Source organism: Solanum lycopersicum, chromosome 12, assembly GCF_036512215.1.
Source record: "Solanum lycopersicum chromosome 12, SLM_r2.1".
Taxonomy (NCBI): domain Eukaryota; kingdom Viridiplantae; phylum Streptophyta; class Magnoliopsida; order Solanales; family Solanaceae; genus Solanum; species Solanum lycopersicum.
The window spans coordinates 68,199,505-68,218,394 of NC_090811.1; the positions used below are offsets into that span (position 1 = coordinate 68,199,505).

The window sequence follows — 18,890 nt, forward strand, 5'->3', positions numbered from 1 at the left end:
GAAAGAAAAACAGATAAGCTCAAAAGTTTTCTTAAACGTAGAAATGAAAGATCTTAAATTTGTGTCTTTTTTTTTTGAAGGGTACTCCATGAAGGGACACCCTTATCTAGGAAGATGATATCAATCAGGTGGTGGCGCAGTAGTAAAACTGATTCGTTCTTAATTAAACGTTTCGGATACGAATAAAAAAAATCATATTGAAAGCATCATCTCCAAATGACAAATGAACCTTACAGTGTATCTCAATTTGAAATTTTAACACAAACTTTGAATATCGATCCAAAAAATTAAAAATAAATTAATTGAGTAAATGGTCTCTATTTCTTCATTTCAACAACAATAAGTAGTGAAAATGCATGTTGATATTGACTTTTAAAGGATTTATCCTTTGAATTTATTTTTCAAATTCTTTTTGGATTTTTTTTTTATGTGTGTGGGGGAACAATGTACCATACTATATTGAGAATTGAAAGGCACCCTTGTTGTCCTTTAATGTGCAAATGGGTACTAATGACTCTAAAACATATTCTCACTTAAGAATATAACCTAGTGATCGTGCGTATAAGGTATGATTCAGTAAAATTTAATAATTTTAATGACATTTATTATCATATTTATGATTTTTTTAGTTTAAAATTTAGTAACTAAAAATAACTAAATTTTAAATTTATAAACATCAAGATGATAACTCTGAATTTTAACCTCGGCTAGTAATAAATGATGTCGAGAGAAAAAATATGAAGATTGAACAAGTTCTTATAGCTCCATCAAAGTTGAAAAGCACTACTAGGTAATATTTTTCATCCTTTCAAAGTTTAATGGATGAATTAAATTAGGCGATATCATATATACCGATGAAAAATATAGAATATACTATTATTTAGTACTTCGATAAATTATGGCTTCCTCAACTAGCAAGCTCCCGAGGTCAATGAAAGGTTTTCGATCGACTTCGTTACTAACTCGATTTGTAGTCATATTGTATTAAAGTAATTTTCAAACTTGATGATTAATTTATATTACTTGCTTCTTCTATAACTGCGCTTTGGATGATCCTATATCCATGTACATCCTCGAATCATTTTTATATTTTTAACCATCATATATAAATAAATATATCGTCCCTCTTTTCTCAAGGTTCGCCATTGTTTCTCTTAAAGTTTGATTAAAGTCGAGTTCACATCGAAAAATTCGAAAGAGTGAAACTAAAATTATCACACAAATTTGTCGGTAGAGACGATACATGTTTATAAATGTAGACAGATACAGTCCTCCTAATTTTATTTTTGTCTTTTTTGGTCCTAATGTCAACTTCTTTCATTAATTTCATTAATTTTTGGTCCTTTAATTTTATTTTTTTATCGATAATATCACTCAAATTGAATTATTTAATTAAATAACCAAAAATAAAAATACATATTTTTTTATGTCATCACATTGTTAAAATATTATTTAATCATTTGATTTTATATTATATTGTTAGATATATTAGTTTATCAATGTGAAATTTTGACTTCCTTCTAATTTGATACTTCATAAAAAAATTGAGTGGACCTTTGTGATATTAATGAAACTTTAGGTTTCAAAGTGTATTATATTATATTTCAAAGAATTATAGTTTATCTAGTGGGAAAAATAGACCAATGACATATACATAATTGAAAGAACAATGATTAATGAAATGGTTATATTGTTGATTTTTGGGAACAATTTGTTGAAATTTTAGGACTCAATTATTAGTTTGTTAAGATATTTTTCTATTACTTTAATTTCCATGACAGGTCATGACAAAAGTTATGATCAGATTAATTTGAATGCACTTTGATAATGAATCTATTAAGATAAAATATATAAATGACTTTATAAGACAAAATCGAAGTAAATAATCTTTATTATAATTTAAATTCAGTTTGGTACTATTTATTTCAACTTCATTTATTGATAATCAATATTCATAAGCCAAGTTTAAAAAATCACTATGTGAACTCCTTTTGGTAGAAAATAATACTGGACATATAAGATTAAACATATAATATTTATACACTATTGTAGTTGTTTCACTTCTTTGTAAATTATTTTTCTTTATATTTTAAATATTTTAGTTAAAATTTTGATTCCGCGACTATTGATATTATATATCATTTTAATTTAATTTAATTTAAATATATTTGCTAATTCTCATATATATATATATATATATATATATATATATATATATATATATATATTCTACTCACTTTATTTGAGAAAGGAGTGAGTAGTAGTCCACGGCACATGCTAAGGCTTTCATAAGTCAAATTTCAATTGCTATCAACTATAATATAATTTTAGGACTAATTTATTTCATCTCAAAGGTAAAATATAATAATATTAAGTTGGATGAAATAAGATAAAATAGTCCAAAATTAAGATTGCGATAAAATTTACATTCAATTTTGTAGGATCAACTTATTTAACTGCATGCTAGATTACTGAGTGATGAGAATGTGAAAACACAGTTTGGTTGAATACACATCAACTATACATAATATAATATTAATCCCAGAGTTAATCGTAATATATTTAACCTTATTTCGTGTACCCTTGTACTTGCATCGAAATAATCATCCAGAATAAAGATGAACGAACTCATGACGTGGAATATCAAGTTAAGGAGGAATTAGCGCGACTCGATTAAACTTTTTGAAAATATATGTTTTTTTCAGGAAAATAATTATCTTAAGAATGAGAAAAACAACTTTCTCTAAACCAAAGAGGGAGAGGCAAACTACATACTTCTTTCAAGACAAGATTCAATCACTAACCTAAAATTACAAAGTACAGAGTAACAAGGCATGAATACTTATTCTTTTTCATCTTAGAACATGAATTTTAACAATCAAACAAGATGAACAAAAACTAAAAAAAAAAGGCATGAGTAGACGTAGCGCGAAGAGTGAGTTTAGTCCTTGTACTTCATTTCAGACATTTTGAATCCAGGCATGTCGAAAGAGGAGGCAAATTTCTCGACATCTGCTTTGAGTTCTTCGATTTCCTTGTTATTAACAAGTCCCTTGTTGAAGTCCTTGAAAAGCTTTCCATGTTCCTTCTGGATGTTCAAGGTGATCGTCACAGCCCTATGAAGGAACTCGCCAATCTGTTCAAAGTCCTTCTCGAGCAAGCCCCTCGATGTCATGGCAGGAGTACCTAGATAAAGAAACCGTGTTAGTTACTATCCTACTATGGATATAGTCGCGAATAAGACTTGTGATGTGATCAGGAGGAGGTCACGGACGATTTTGAGAGTGAAGCGTTACTGATCTATTGCTTAATAGCAACAACCAACAAAAAAGATGAGGTCTTACCGATACGAACACCTCCAGGGGCCAAAGCACTGCTGTCACCAAATACAGCGTTCTTGTTAACAGTAATGTTGGCAAGGTCACAAAGCTTCTCCACTTTGTTACCTGCAAAAATGTCAAACAGATACATTTGTGTCAATCAACTGTTAATGCTTAGAGTACTCGAGACTCCAAAAGATTGCGTATGGTTGGATGTTCTTACCAGTCAAACCGAGAGGACGAAGATCCCAAAGAACAAGGTGGTTCTCAGTTCCGCTAGTGACAAGCTTGTAGTCTTTACTCATCAAAAACTTGCCAAGAGCAACAGCATTGGCCTTAACTTGCTTAGCATAGGCCTTAAAACCGGGAGTCATGGACTGTTTCAGAGCCACAGCTAAAGCACCGATTTGGTGGTTGTGAGGACCACCCTGGAGAGAGGGGAAAACCGAAAAATTAATCTTGTCTTCAAAGTCGTATACTGCATCCTCAGGTTGGCCCTTCTTAGGTGGCTTAGGACCCTTGCGGTAGAAGATCATACCTGCTCGTGGACCTCTTAAGCTCTTGTGGGTAGTAGTAGTGACCAAATCACAATATTCAAAGGGATTTGCTGCTTCCTATATCGACAAACAATGAGTTTCAGCACAATCTTAACAAAAACACAGTCCCGATATTCCAAATTCACAACTCAAAACGCGGTGTATATAACAAATGAAAATGATTAGAAATCGGATTCTTGTATATACTACTTATGTGAAGACAACTGACGTTGTAATTCACCGTTAAGCCTCATGATAATCATGCGAAGCAAAGCTTGATATAACCAAAAACTCAGCTAATAACCAATTTCAACACTAACTCATGTATCACAAAGCATAAAAACCAGATCACCAAGACATCCAAATTGTGAAAATTTGCATAAAAACCAGATCACCAAGACATCCAAATTGTGAAAATTTGCTCAACCATTCAATAGAAGTCGATATCAAATACAGATCTGTGGATAAAACAAATCCATATGATCATGATCTAATATTTCGAAAAATTACTATTCCCAATGTTTCGATCTGTTGTCTTACAAAAAGAAGTTTCTTATATGTATGTTAGTTTAACACCACGAGATTTAAAAGTCTTCAATAGACTCTTAAACTACATGTCAAGTCAAAATCAGACAAACAAACTGAAACTGAAACACTAAAATAACTAGTAGGGAAACAAAAAAGGAGGTGTGTCTAGATCACAATGCAACAAAAATTAGCATGGAACAAAGCTAGCCGGGATCGGCTATATGAATCAAAATGGCTACATATCTGAAATTCAAGACCACCAGATTCAAAAGTTTCATTAATTTCTTAAACAAGCTAGAACATTAAAAACAAGTAGCATGGAAACAAAACTAGCTGGGATCGACTTTATGAATCAAAATGGCTACATATCTTTAGTTCAAGACCACCAGATTCAAAAACTTCGTTAACTTTTAAAACTACGTGTCAAGTCAAAACCAGACGAATAAACTATAACATTTTGATCGTAAATTAGCATGGAAACAAAAACAGGGTGTACCTAGATCACAAAATGCAACACAGAAACTAGTTGGGATCGACTATACGAATCAAAATGAAAGCCAAATCTACCACTAAACCAATTCAGAATCAAAATATGACATAAAAATACAATCTTTAAAGCACTCAACGTATTGGCTAGTGATCAATGAAGTAGTCGAGAACATGATATTCTTCCCATTAGTCGAAATGCCACCAAAGCTGACCCCGACACTACAATCATAAGCAAAATACTACAATCTTTAAAACAGAAATCCATCAAAAAGAAAAAGTTATACCTGAGCAGCAACAAGTCCACTAATATGAGCCATATCACAAAGCAAAAGAGCTCCACATTTATCAGCAACTTCTCTAAATCTCTTATAATCCCAATCTCTAGGATAAGCACTGCCTCCACAAATAAGCAATTTAGGTCTAAAATCCATTGCTTTCTCGTCCAATCTATCATAATCAATATACCCAGTTGTAAAATCAAGCTTATAAGGCAAACTCTCAAAGTAAATCGAAGTAGCAGAAACTTTTTTCCCACCAGATGTATAATACCCATGAGTTAAATGCCCTCCCGACGGCAAATCTAAACCCATAATCCTATCGTGGGGGTTTAAAACTGCTGTATACGCAGCGAAATTAGCTGGGCTACCTGAATATGGCTGAACATTAACACCCCATTTTGTTGGATCTAAGTGAAATGCTTGTAATGCTCGACTTCTAGTGAGATTTTCGATTTGATCAATGTATTCATTTCCACCGTAATAACGGTTTCCGGGTATACCCTCTGAGTATTTATTGGTTAAGGCACTGCCTAGAGCTTCAATTACAGCGAATGAAGTGAAATTTTCTGATGCAATGAGTTCGATACCGCGACATTGACGACGTTTTTCTTTTTCTATAAGGTCGAAGATTTCTGGGTCCGTTGTGTTAAGGGGTTCATTGCCCCATACAGAAACTGGATCCATTTTTGAGGAACTTTGAAGATGAAAAAATGGAGAAAAACAGAGGAAAACAGAGAGTGAGAGGGTGAAAAACAGGGGAAGTGAAGAAATGGTGAAGGGGAGTTTTTAAAGAGATGAGTTAATGTGAATAGACAATAATACCCTTTTTTAAAAATTATAAAAAGATAAGATTTTATTTTATTTTATTTTTTGGAAAAAAAATAATTAAAAGTTTGTTGAGGATGTTTGGTAAAGCTAATTTTTGGGGGAGTTGGTGAAATTTGAGGGTTAAGAAATAATATATATTTTGGTGGTTGAAATTTATTGTTTGTATTTGTAAATTTAAGTGAATTTATGTTAAAGTAGGCTAAATATAGCTTCTTAAAATTGGTAGAATTAATAAGTTAGATATTTAACTTAGCTAGTGAGTAAATAGATATCGGCAGAGTTTTAATATTTGGATCGAAAGAAAAAATTATATATGGAGAAGATTTTAGTTGGGATTGATGACGTGCCTCTCTTATATTGATAATATCGAAATAATTTGTAATTGGCTAATATTGTGTATCTTGATAGAATTTAATTTTGAAATCGTTACAAAATTGTTAAGATATCGAATATCAATTGTTGATTTAATCATTATGGGAAAAAAGAATCAAAACTACGCTTCAGAGAGTTACCAACAAGCATATATTATACTCCCTTGTTCAATTTTAATTGTCACGTTTTATTTTCCAAAAAATTAAGCTGCACAAAGTTTTGATCAACGTTCAATAAAAATTTACTATCATATCAATATGAAAATAATTGCAACTTATATAATTTTTTACTCGAATTATAAATATCTAATATCGAAAATGAAAAAGCTTTTTGGACATCCTTTCAAGAGAACATAGGAAAATGTTAGATTGTATATTTTGTCCTTTTTGGAAAAAGTGGCAATAAAATATTGGACCAAAAATTGTTGTTATTAGCTTTACTATAATTAGTTAGAACCATGATGTGTCCATGATGTCAACATGTCTCTTTTTGAGTACTTGGCTTTTGTGCCTTTGCATACAGCAAAATAATTTATTCACATTCGATATTTATAATTTTTTTTTAAAAAAATTATTCATATTTGATATTTAGTCTATCTACTTTCTTTCAGGAGATATTGATAAAATATGTTTACATTATCGTTCTCAAATCCTACTAAATAAAACTTTACTCAATATTTATCGTACACACGATGTTTATATCAAATTTCACATTGTGTCATGTTTGAGTGGTGCAAACAAAAAATTAATAGTTGAATAGAGAATTATAAATAAATAAATAAATAAATGAAAAAGGTGGTTATATTACAGAGTTTCTAATCGTGCAAAAATATTTTCATATTAATTTTTTTTTAAAAAAAAAACTATACAAAATTCCACTATTTTTATCATAATTTACATAAAAAGTGGAGGTTAATTAAAATATATACTCCTTAATTGTGATTCAACAAGAAAAGTTTATCCACCCTATCTAAAAGTACTGAATATTTATATCAATCGTTACATTGTGCATGTGGCTTTTTTTAGTACATAGAACAAATTTATAATAAATTAATTTAATATATTAGGTGACATATTAGTAAAAAATACTTATAAGTAGGTATGTGTTAGGGAATGATAATAACATTGGCCACGTTTAGAGCATAACCACCACCAACAACCAAAATAGATATTTTTGTATATATTCTCTGTGTTGTCACGTACGAGTGATTCGATTAAATTTAAATTTTTATCGCTACATATTTATATAGAAGGTAAGATAGTTTACAACCAAGACGATTTCATATTTATCTTAATTTTCAGTTGAGGATTAAAAATTTCATATCGAAAACGATGTCATATTATTTGTTACATTCATACTAAGTTATATATTTTCTATACATGTATAAGAAAATGTTGTTGATCAATGTCAATTTCATCTAACCTAACTAATGTTTGGTTAAATAATAAAAATATAATTTGGCTTTGAAATCCTTTCTTGGTTGGTGAAGTTCTATAGGACTACTAGTTCATTACAAATAAAATTCCCATTTGATTCAAAAAAAATATGATGAGATGAATAATAGTGAAGTATCTCGAGTTTAACTTAAAAAGAAGAAATATCTGATATAAAACACTTCCCATTAATTATGTAAATTTTCATAAAAAATAGTTCAGATGAACCTCTCGATCCTAACGACTCCGCCCGTTATCAACCATAAAAAACAACTCTTTATGCACTATTTCCCATTGTCTTATCATAGACTAACTTCTTACCTAACTAATTATGTTAATTTGACTAAAATAAATTAATTTAGGGGGATTGGTGAAAAGTATCATCAATTGTGTGGAAAAAATAACCTAAAAACTTAAAGTTAGAGTAAAGTAATCCATAATCTTTTATAATTTTCGATGATGATATACTCTGAATATAAATTGATATATTATTAAAAGTTTATGAACTTTTACGATATATTTTTACATCATAGTACATAATCCTCTAGTAGACAAATCTTATAGTAAAGTATTGTTAGTTATGAATACTCTTTCATACATTCGAATTTAAAAGTTTTAAGTATGATCGCACGGAACTGTTTATATTAGGAAACACTCAATCTCTAACGATGAATTTTTTGAAAGAATGAAAATTTAATTAGTTAGCCCTCAATTTTGAAACAATCGTGTTGTCTATAGTATTTTGCCATGATTTCTTTACTATCTTTTTTCTTTTACGTTTTGCTTTAATATGTTTTTTTCCTGAGTCAAAGGTTTATCGAAGCAACTTATCTACCTACTAAAGTAAGGTAAGGTATGCTTATACTCTACCTTTCTCAAACTCTACCGGTAGAATTACACTACGAGTATGTCGTTATTGTTATTACTTGTTAGATCTTATTATGAATATCAGATGCCGAACGAACATGAAAAAAGGTTTGTTTGTTTTTTTTTTTTCCAACAAAACTCTAATTCTTCTCCATTATTTATGGTTTACCTTATTAAATTACTAATTACCAATATAAAATATATTTTTTTTTCAAATAATTTCTACCATTCATTTTTACCAAAAATTCCACAATTTATCAATCTAAAGATTTGATCAAACAAATCCTAGCCGTCCATTTTCCATTCTTCATCTCTATATAAATCACTCAAAAACTCCATTTCATTCCTCTGTGCCACTCTTCTTCCCAAAAAAAACTTCAAAATTCTCTCAATTTCTTCACTTTTTTCACTCTACTCTCTCTACCCATGGCGTTAATCGTCGAGAAAACCACCTCCGGCCGCGAGTACAAGGTCAAGGACATGTCCCAGGCCGATTTTGGCCGCCTCGAAATCGAGCTAGCTGAAGTTGAAATGCCTGGTTTAATGGCTTGTCGTACTGAATTTGGTCCATCACAGCCATTCAAAGGTGCAAAAATCACCGGAAGTCTACATATGACGATCCAAACCGCTGTCTTAATCGAAACCCTCACCGCATTGGGTGCTGAAGTTCGATGGTGTTCCTGCAACATTTTCTCAACTCAAGATCACGCGGCAGCTGCTACAGCGCGTGACAGCGCTGCAGTTTTCGCGTGGAAAGGGGAAACATTGCAGGAGTATTGGTGGTGTACGGAGAGAGCACTTGATTGGGGTCCAGGTGGTGGACCTGATCTGATTGTTGATGATGGTGGTGATGCTACATTGTTGATTCATGAAGGTGTTAAAGCCGAAGAGGAATACGCGAAAACTGGTAAATTTCCAGATCCTAATTCTACTGATAATGTTGAATTTCAGCTTGTGCTTACGATTATTAAGGACGGATTGAAAAGCGATCCATTGAAATATACGAAGATGAAGGAGAGACTTGTTGGTGTTTCTGAAGAAACTACTACTGGTGTTAAGAGATTGTATCAGATGCAGGCTAATGGAACTTTGCTTTTCCCTGCCATTAACGTTAATGACTCTGTCACCAAGAGCAAGGTATCTTTTCGTGCTCCGATTATTGCATTATTTCGTTGTTGTTATCTATGCCGAGGGTCTATTGGTAGCAACCTCTCTATTTGTACGAGGTAGGTGTAAGATCTGCGTTTAGTCTGTGTGGTGGAGCCATATACACCCTTTTATCGGAAATACACATTGTGTAGCTAGGGTAAAAGTATGTATTTTTTTTCTGTATATGTAATACGTATCGACACCCTAGACTTTATGCGGTTTTATATTTTGACGACTCTTAGTTGAAAGTCTGGCTCCGTCACTGAGTCTACCCACCCAGACCTTTTGTTGCTCGAACTCTTCAAAAGTTCCAAAGGGTGTGTGTCGGATTAGCCAAAAGTAGTGGACTTTTGGAGAATCCGACACGAGTGCGACATCAAAAATGAAGAGTCCGAGCAACTAAACGGTCAGACCTCACTTGTGGGATTACACTTAGCATGTTGTTGTTGACTTCTCTTTGTTGAGGTTAAATATTAGATCTATAGTTATCGTTGAATTTGAGTCTTGATAGTTAGTGTATCTTTTAACTCATTTGATATGTGGGAGAAATGAATGTTATATCATTTTCTTGAGGTAAATTTAATATTCCTCTTATTTTATAGCTTAAAGTGAACATTTTTCCAATCATAGTATTCTAATAATCTTGTGTTATAGTTTTGAATAATCACATCAAGTTAATTGACTGATTGTGTTGGTGTGTTCTCAAGTTTGACAACTTGTATGGATGTCGCCACTCACTGCCCGATGGACTCATGAGGGCTACTGATGTTATGATTGCGGGAAAGGTGGCCCTTATTGCCGGTTATGGTGATGTTGGCAAAGGTTGTGCTGCTGCAATGAAGCAAGCAGGTGCGCGTGTGATTGTGACTGAGATTGACCCAATCTGTGCTCTCCAGGCTACTATGGAAGGTCTACAGGTTCTTCCTCTCGAGGATGTTGTTTCCGGAATTGATATCTTTGTTACTACAACTGGTAACAAGGATATCATCATGGTTGACCACATGAGGAAGATGAAGAACAATGCCATTGTCTGCAATATTGGTCACTTTGACAATGAAATCGACATGCTTGGTCTTGAGACCTACCCTGGAGTGAAGAGAATCACAATCAAGCCTCAAACCGACAGATGGGTTTTTCCCGACACTAAGAGTGGCATCCTTGTCTTAGCTGAGGGTCGTCTCATGAACTTGGGATGCGCTACTGGACACCCTAGTTTTGTCATGTCGTGCTCTTTCACTAACCAAGTCATTGCTCAGCTCGAGTTGTGGAAGGAGAAGGCAAGTGGCAAGTATGAGAAGAAGGTGTACGTCTTGCCAAAGCACCTCGATGAGAAGGTTGCTGCCCTTCATCTCGGACAGCTCGGAGTCAAGCTCACTAAGCTCTCTAAGGATCAAGCTGATTACATTAGTGTACCAGTTGAGGGTCCTTACAAGCCTGCTCACTACAGGTACTAAGGAGACAGACAAAGTGAGACTGCAAAAAGATACACAATCTTATAGCATGATGTTTTCTTCTCTTTTTTTTTTTACACTTTGATCCTGTTTTCCTTTGGTTTTGGTTTATGTTTTCTTTGAGGTTATTTAAGTAACATTTCCATTCAAATTTTAGCGCTAGCGTTTGATTATACATTTTGAAAGGTCATCCTCAAATATCTGTTAGGTACTTCAACTATTTTCAAGTGCCCTTTCGGGACTTGCACTCACAAAACTTCAAAAATAAATCCAAATAAAATGCATGTCCAAGTATAACCTCAAATTTTCAAGTTTCAACTTCAAAATTTGCCAAATCGGAGCTAAAATCTTTTACTTTAGTAAGCTAGCTTTCGATGCTAAGCAAGTCGAGCATTATGCTAAGATGTGGATTACAAGTGACGAGAATGGACTTCTTGTAAATGCAATAGAAGAGTCAGAGTCCAGTTCCCCTCCCTTCTCGACGAAGGGTAACAAGATAATGGAACAGAAGGGGGAATTTATTTTATATCCACTTCCTTTCCCCTTGGCTAAAATAAAAGATGAGAAGTATTCTAAATTTTCCTTTTACCTTATCATATACTATTAATAGATACCTTATGATAAAATCTAGATATCATGGATGTGAAAAACATTTTACATTAATAAGGCATACTAGTTTCTTTTTCTACTTTCCACCAACCCAAATAGAGATATGTCAGTATAGATATTAATAATTTCTCTACTAGTAGGCATGCATTTATTCTGCTAATTAATGTAGATGAATATAGTACTACTACTATTATAAATTTTCTAGATAAAGTAAAAAAAATGAAATTATTTCCTCTGTAAATTTAAAATTTACTGCAACGATATCTCGCTCAACTATTTCATCAGATAACTGCTACCTCCCACCAACACATGTACCGGTAACTCTACCTGCCACGGCAACGGCTTAGGGGTGCAAGGAAATCACCTAGTACGTTTTGTCTCCACTGAGTTTCGAGATATAGCAACTAGTTGGTCCACTGGATAAAGAACCATTATTTTGTGAGACATGACAGGAAGACAAAAAAAAAGAAAAAAAAGATGATCTACTTCTGTCTGTTGGTGTTAGTATGGATAGTTTATGCTTCAAATACTTTGTCTCTATTTAGAAGTTGAACTAAACAACTCCAACTAGATGGGAATATAAAGTTAAAGAAATACCAGTATAAGGGTGGCAAGTGGGCCGTGCAAGGACAAGCCCAACCCACCCGGCCACTCCGGGCCAGTATGCCGGGCTCCAGTATGGGGGGTGGGTTGAATCAGAAGAGGACCTTTATCTAACATTTTTTCAGCAAGTGCATTGTATATTTCAACCTTTTCACATTTTTGGTACATCTTCACGCAAATAAAGACGAATTGTTCCAAGAAAAAAGAATGTCTTCTCAGCGCGTGAATGAACTCCTGACATAGCCGAGAAGACTAGATGAGTTGAATTAATCAAGAAACCACCTTTAGAAAACCATCTGTTTTACGCATGATAATGACAACTACTAAGCTTTCTTGATATTGTTTAGCAAAGATAGATAGACACTAGTTCTGTATCATCAATACTGATTGACATAGAAAGCAGAAACAAGTAGATAATTCCGAAAAAATGAAGGATATCAGCTTCCTAATGGTTGAAGGTAAGCTAATGAACTAAATATTGCAGGAAACTATTCAAATCTCAAGTAATTCTTTTAGTGTGATCATAAAGGCTTGTAATTTTTCCAGTAGTGCAAATCTTCTTAGTATTTCTTTGATCAGTCGTGCTGATAATCCGTCTACAGAAATCAGCAAATGTCGCCACCCTCCCCAGCTCCAAAAGATTATACTGAAAGAAGAGAAACCATATATAGAAGAACCATCCTCATTGAAGGATTATTTCTTGTCATTATTCGACTACTACTGATCTTTCCTAAGCACCATGTTAATCTCTTTTCTAGTACTTTCTTCCTTAGTTTTCCTTCACACAGGTGCTTCGCTCCCGTGCTCCCTGCACACCTATCCTTTCTAAAATCCGACTCAAGAAAGTCTTATACGGCATCCACTTCACGTCATTTCCACAAAATACTCCATAGACAAGCACCCCTAACCAATAGAGGATACAAAATAGCCTTACCTTCTTGACTATTAGCATTCCCCAAAATTCTACCCGTTGGCCTCTCAATATACATCTAAAGTCTATTAGAGACAAATCACTTGCCCAAAAATTGACGCATCAGACACATACGGACATGACATTCTCCTAGAAACAATGTTAAACTTCTCTTTACATTATAGCCTAAAAACATTCAAACTGATGTGGAAGTCTGTGACAGAAGTTGAACATCATAATACACATAAAGAATCATCTTTTGTTTCGCAAAAGAGCAGCAGAAAAGATGTAAGACTCTGCTCAACACAAATTTGCACGTAACACACAACAGAAATCATCGGATCGTTAACAAATGGAAGTCACTCTTGTGGATCAAATGAAATCACAAAGAATACTAAACGTGTGAAAGATCAAAACTTGACTTTGCTTAAAATTCCCCTGCTGTTATGATTAACATCCAAATAAATTTGAGACCCTAAATGCCTTTTAGTCATCCTCTATACCAACATTTCACTATAATGGCCAAGTTCTTTCAAGAGCCGATTTTTCATGGTATGAACACATTTCACTATAGCAGCCAAAAAGTTATCCAAATAAACAATGCCAATGCATAGAAACAGATTGGGAGCATATAATATACATAGAACCAAAAAAAAATATTTGGCAACATTGGTTACATTTTTATACTAGTATACACCATTAGCAACAAAAAAACCCACCCCCACAAGTCCCAAACATAACTAAATCAATATTCAAGAGAGCAGAAAATAGAACTTTTTACCAATTCCATTGCATAAAATTTCTCAGCTAAAGATTTCAAGATTTGATGTCACTGACCTCCCTAGCACACCTTGTAATAATCTCACATCCTCTGTTGTAATTATTAGCTGCACCAGGAGCTTTACAATTATAATATGAAGCACCAGGAGTATTACAAGGCACCAAATCCCTCTTCAATGTACCATAACTAATGTACTTTTTTTGCATAAGCAAAACCCTTCTATTACTTTCACTATCCATCATATCTTCTTCATCCACCATTTCTGAGCATTCTTGAAGCTTTTCTGAACAACCCCTTTTCCCCATTAGGTTAAAGTTACTATCTTTAACTGATTTAAGGTCAAGAACTGAAACCCCAGAACAAAATCTCATCTGGGCATGGCTGAAAAGAAGCAAGAAGAAAAGGGTCTTCAATGGATTGAAGTAAAGTTGGGATTTTTGCATTTTGTGAGTTTGAGGTTGAAGTTCTTGTAGCTTTTCCCCTGGTGTTGTCATTTTTTTTGGATTGGGCTGTGAAAGTGAGATTCCAGGGTGTGTGAAAATTTTATAACTAGTGAGGAATCATTAATGGTGTAGGGATCATCCTATTACATACACCTACTTTGCTACTCAATAGTCATGGGAGGATTGTGGGGGTGAGTAGTGAGAGTGACCCACCACCATTCTTGATTTTTCTTTGTTTTAGGTTTTCGTTCGGCCTCTGATATCGATATTAGAATGTGATTAAGATGAAAATTTATTTCATTGTTTAATAAAGACAACAGATTCAAATCTAAAATCTCTTGTTAATGATCAAAACACACACGTAAATTATCACTTTTGATCACGAGTTTCTCATATTAACTCCAATTTGTTCACTTTCGTATCTGATAAAGATCGTTTCATCTTCTTACTTGAATTATTACTAACTATTCATTAAATGCGTATTTACATGGTGATCATTTAAGTAAATTATTGTATATTAACAAATTTTATATGTAAAGCTGAAATGAAAATCTCTAGTTAAGAGTAGAGATAGTGGAAAAACACGTACTTGAAATATCACTTTATCGAGTTTCACACTCGAACTATCGATTGCTCTCTTTATCTATCTGAATTTTCTCCTGTTGTTTCATTTTTCTATCTGAACTATTATCATCTATGTATTAAAATACACATAACTGAATGGATGGTGATAGTTTAATTTAGATAAGAAAAAACAACTTATAGTTAAAATGTGAAACTCATAAAAAAACAATAATTCAAATATATCTTTTGTCGTTAATCTTAAGGATAAAATATTTACGACTCTATCAAAATTTATTGGGTTTGGCCTACATCTAGAAACAAAATTTTGCCACTAGCTTTTGCTTCAAGACAAGATTTTGACTTTTGAAATATGATATCCACAAAGTAAGTTGGATCTAGGCTGGTCACAAAATCTCTGTGTTTATGTCTTGGACTTGGGCTGGTTCCCAATTCTTTATGAAAAAGACATGAAAAGTTGTTTATGTTTAAAGGTTAGTTTAAACTAGTCCTTTAAATATACAATTAAGCTATTTTTAGTTCTTTATATTATCAAAATCGAACACTTTTGGTCATTGTTCTATTTTTAAAAAACCACATGGTAGTACTTATCTTTGATGGAATCGGCTCATCAAAAGCACGTGAACAACATACTCAGTATGATTTTACAAGTGAGATTGGAACCACGTGAGCTATTTACATAGAAGAAAAGTAGTGAAACTAAACATCAACCTATTCATTCCTCAATTGAACATTATCGATCATATACTTCCTTTTAACTCTCTATTATATGAGATATCAAATGAATTAATGTTATACTCCGTTAAAAGTAAAGTTAAGATAGTAGTTTTCTTTAGTTAAAACAACTCGCGTGCTTCTCATGAGCTAATTATGTGACATATATATATATATATATATATATAACTACTATATGGTTGAGTTTTCGTAAATATAGCATATAATAGAAGTATTTAATTTTGACAAATATTGAGGACTAAAACAGTTCAAATTAGTGTATTTTGAAGGACTATTTTAGTCTCAATTGTTATCAATCCATTTTGCATGGTGTGTGTAACTATTGGCACTCAATTAAGTTCATTATTGGAAAATCCATTATATGGTTGGGTGTGATGTTTACTTATGATTATTTTTTCGTGTGGGAAAATTAGAAAAAAATCAAATCACTAATGATTATTCTCTTTCATTTACATCAATGGTCAATAAATTGATTTATACTAATAGGAAACAATCTCTTTAAAAAAAAATTTAATGAAAGTAAAAAAAAATAAATTTCGTGATATTCAAATTTCAATATTTCATCTCCACTCACCTAACGTACCCGATGATATGTTTTTGGTTATTTTTGGATTATCATATTTGTGGTCCAATATTAATTACCTTTTCATTGATAAGATTAGTGGTCCAAATACTTGAATCTTAAGCAAATTGAGATTGCTATTTTGGATTTGATGGTTAAATGTCTAATTAAACTCTATTATTAATTTTATGTAATTATATTGGTTGCAATGAAAAATGAGTATGACCTTCTTTTTCTTCTTTTTTTTCACTAGTTTCCGAAACGCGCGTTGCACGTTTACTTCATAAGGATGAATAAAATGATAAATAATTTTTGTTTTAAAAGATAAAATAAAGTAGCAAAAACAAAAATGGAGGCACACTATCTTATGATTAACTTTCTTAAAATGTCTTTTTTGTCTCATAAAAATGTTGAAATTAAATTAATATTTATACATTTCAAGAAGATAAAATGTTTGACATTAATTAGTAAAAGATGAAATTCTCCTTCTCATTAAGTAGAAGGCAATTAAGTAATTCAAATTTATAAATAAAAAACTTATTAGAAGGAAATAACTAAGATTTAAAGTGCAATGATTGATATTTAAATTATGTAATTATACAAATAAAATATTAATATTTAATTAAATAAATTAGATTTTAATTTAATGGAGAGTCAAAATGACAATATTAGTATTCTTACAATTAAAAGTTTGTTAAAATATATTTTAAATTTTTTTGTTAAAAATTAATAGGAGCAATATTTGGTCAAAGGATAGAAGATCTTCTAACTTCTTAAGCATTTTGGTGTATCATTTTTTTGACTTTGGGATTTGGATCTCATGATAATTTTAATGAAAATTGTCGAAAAACTATAGATTTTATCCACAAGCACATGTAAGAATGATTCTTTACAAATATTTAAAATTTAAAATGCATAAACGTAATTATTAATAATTTGAAATTAGAAAATCTTGTAGGCATTAATTGTTTTGCATGTCTTATACACTATTTTTATGATTGTATTTGTCTCATTTTCTAAAGCAAAAAACACACCCTTCAATCAAATATATTCTTAAAACAAAATTACAAATACAAAGATAAAGTATCATATATAGGAGCAAGTTTAGCATAACGCAACCAACGAAAAACAGAAAAATTCTAAGACAATCTTTTTCCTGTTTTTTCTTGATAATGCAAATTGAAACAAAGTTTTAGTAATAAACATTCAACTTTTTATCATAAAAAATTAAAATATTTGGAAGACAAGTTAATGGAAGTGATATTTAGCTTTGGAATATGAAGATTCACTTACAAAGTTGAAAGGTCAAGTGTTACAAAAATTTAAGACAAATATTAATTAAGAACATAAATTAATTTAGAAGATAAATCATATACATGTATCTATTTAAAGGGTAAATAATTCAAGAAAATAAATTAAATTAGATATTTTAATTAAGAATTATTCTAAAGAAGTGCAAAAGTCATTAACATTTCCATAAAATAATGTAACTTAATATTTAAATTAAATAGTTAAATATTTTTATAATATTTTAATTTATAATAAGGGTAAAATCGTAATTCAACTTTTAACTTTTTTGTTCCCTCTTATAATAATATATGATATATGATTTCATGAGCATATATCCTCTTTAATGAATTATAATTCTCTAAATTGCCTAGTTTGGGAGTAATTGTTTGATAAGAAAGAGCTGCTCGGATAGTAAACATCCCTCTTTTTACTCATCATGAGTTCGAGTCACTGAGAGAGGAAAAGAAGATGAGAGATCCTAGAGAGGCACGCTCTAGAGGTAGAGTGATTGTTTCTGAAGGATTTTTATCGTATTTTGCGACCTCCGGATTAAATATAACTTTAGCGGTAAAAAAAAGTTCGTAATAAACCATTGTTTTGGTAGTTTTTCTTTTAAAAAAAATTAAAGACATAATTTTGATAGGTTGCGAGTTAGCTTGAAAGTTGAAAATGGTAGGCCCCTTAAACATACGTTTGTTTTATTATATTGATCGTATCTTTTTAATACCTTCAGTTTTAACGATATCTCGTGCAAATTCTTTTCTTTTTTTAAATTAACATAACAATTTAATAAAATATAATAATACCAAAAATTTGAAAACCCTAAAGAGACTTGAGTTAAAAACTTTGTTTTCATTTTTTGTATTTTTAGTAATCATATTTGTGGTCCAACATTTCCTTTTCTTTGATGAGAATTGGTCCAAAAACTTAAATCTCAAGCATATTATATAGCTATTTTAAATTTAGTGGTTAAATGGCTATAAGTTGCAATTAAAATTGAGTATGATATGAGCATCCTCTTTAATGAATTAAAATTCTATTTGCCCAAGGAGTAACTATTGGCCTATATAAATGAGTTCATATTGTACAAAGAATATAACTTTAATTGTAAAATAAAAAAAATT

The 18,890-nt window shown here is 31.7% G+C and overlaps 3 protein-coding genes across 3 annotated transcripts; 1 reads left to right on the forward strand and 2 right to left on the reverse strand.

The window, feature by feature from the left end:
• Positions 1-2,648: 2,648 nt before the first annotated feature.
• LOC101259725 (serine hydroxymethyltransferase 4) lies at positions 2,649-5,922 on the reverse strand. The gene is made up of 4 exons (XM_004252938.4): positions 5,158-5,922; positions 3,544-3,934; positions 3,345-3,446; positions 2,649-3,186 (listed from the first exon to the last, which is right to left on the reverse strand). The coding sequence occupies exons 1-4, from the start codon at positions 5,833-5,835 to the stop codon at positions 2,942-2,944; spliced, it is 1,416 nt and encodes a 471-aa protein (XP_004252986.1). The 5' UTR covers positions 5,836-5,922; the 3' UTR covers positions 2,649-2,941.
• A 2,973-nt stretch (positions 5,923-8,895) lies between these two features.
• LOC101259420 (adenosylhomocysteinase) lies at positions 8,896-11,402 on the forward strand. Its single transcript, XM_004252937.5, has 2 exons — positions 8,896-9,788; positions 10,508-11,402. Exons 1-2 carry the CDS (start codon positions 9,078-9,080, stop codon positions 11,252-11,254), a joined length of 1,458 nt encoding a protein of 485 aa, XP_004252985.1. The 5' UTR covers positions 8,896-9,077; the 3' UTR covers positions 11,255-11,402.
• A 605-nt stretch (positions 11,403-12,007) lies between these two features.
• Positions 12,008-14,842, reverse strand: LOC101258931 (uncharacterized). The gene is made up of 3 exons (XM_010316444.4): positions 14,211-14,842; positions 12,458-12,697; positions 12,008-12,276 (listed from the first exon to the last, which is right to left on the reverse strand). The coding sequence occupies exons 1-3, from the start codon at positions 14,646-14,648 to the stop codon at positions 12,265-12,267; spliced, it is 690 nt and encodes a 229-aa protein (XP_010314746.1). The 5' UTR covers positions 14,649-14,842; the 3' UTR covers positions 12,008-12,264.
• Positions 14,843-18,890: the final 4,048 nt, after the last annotated feature.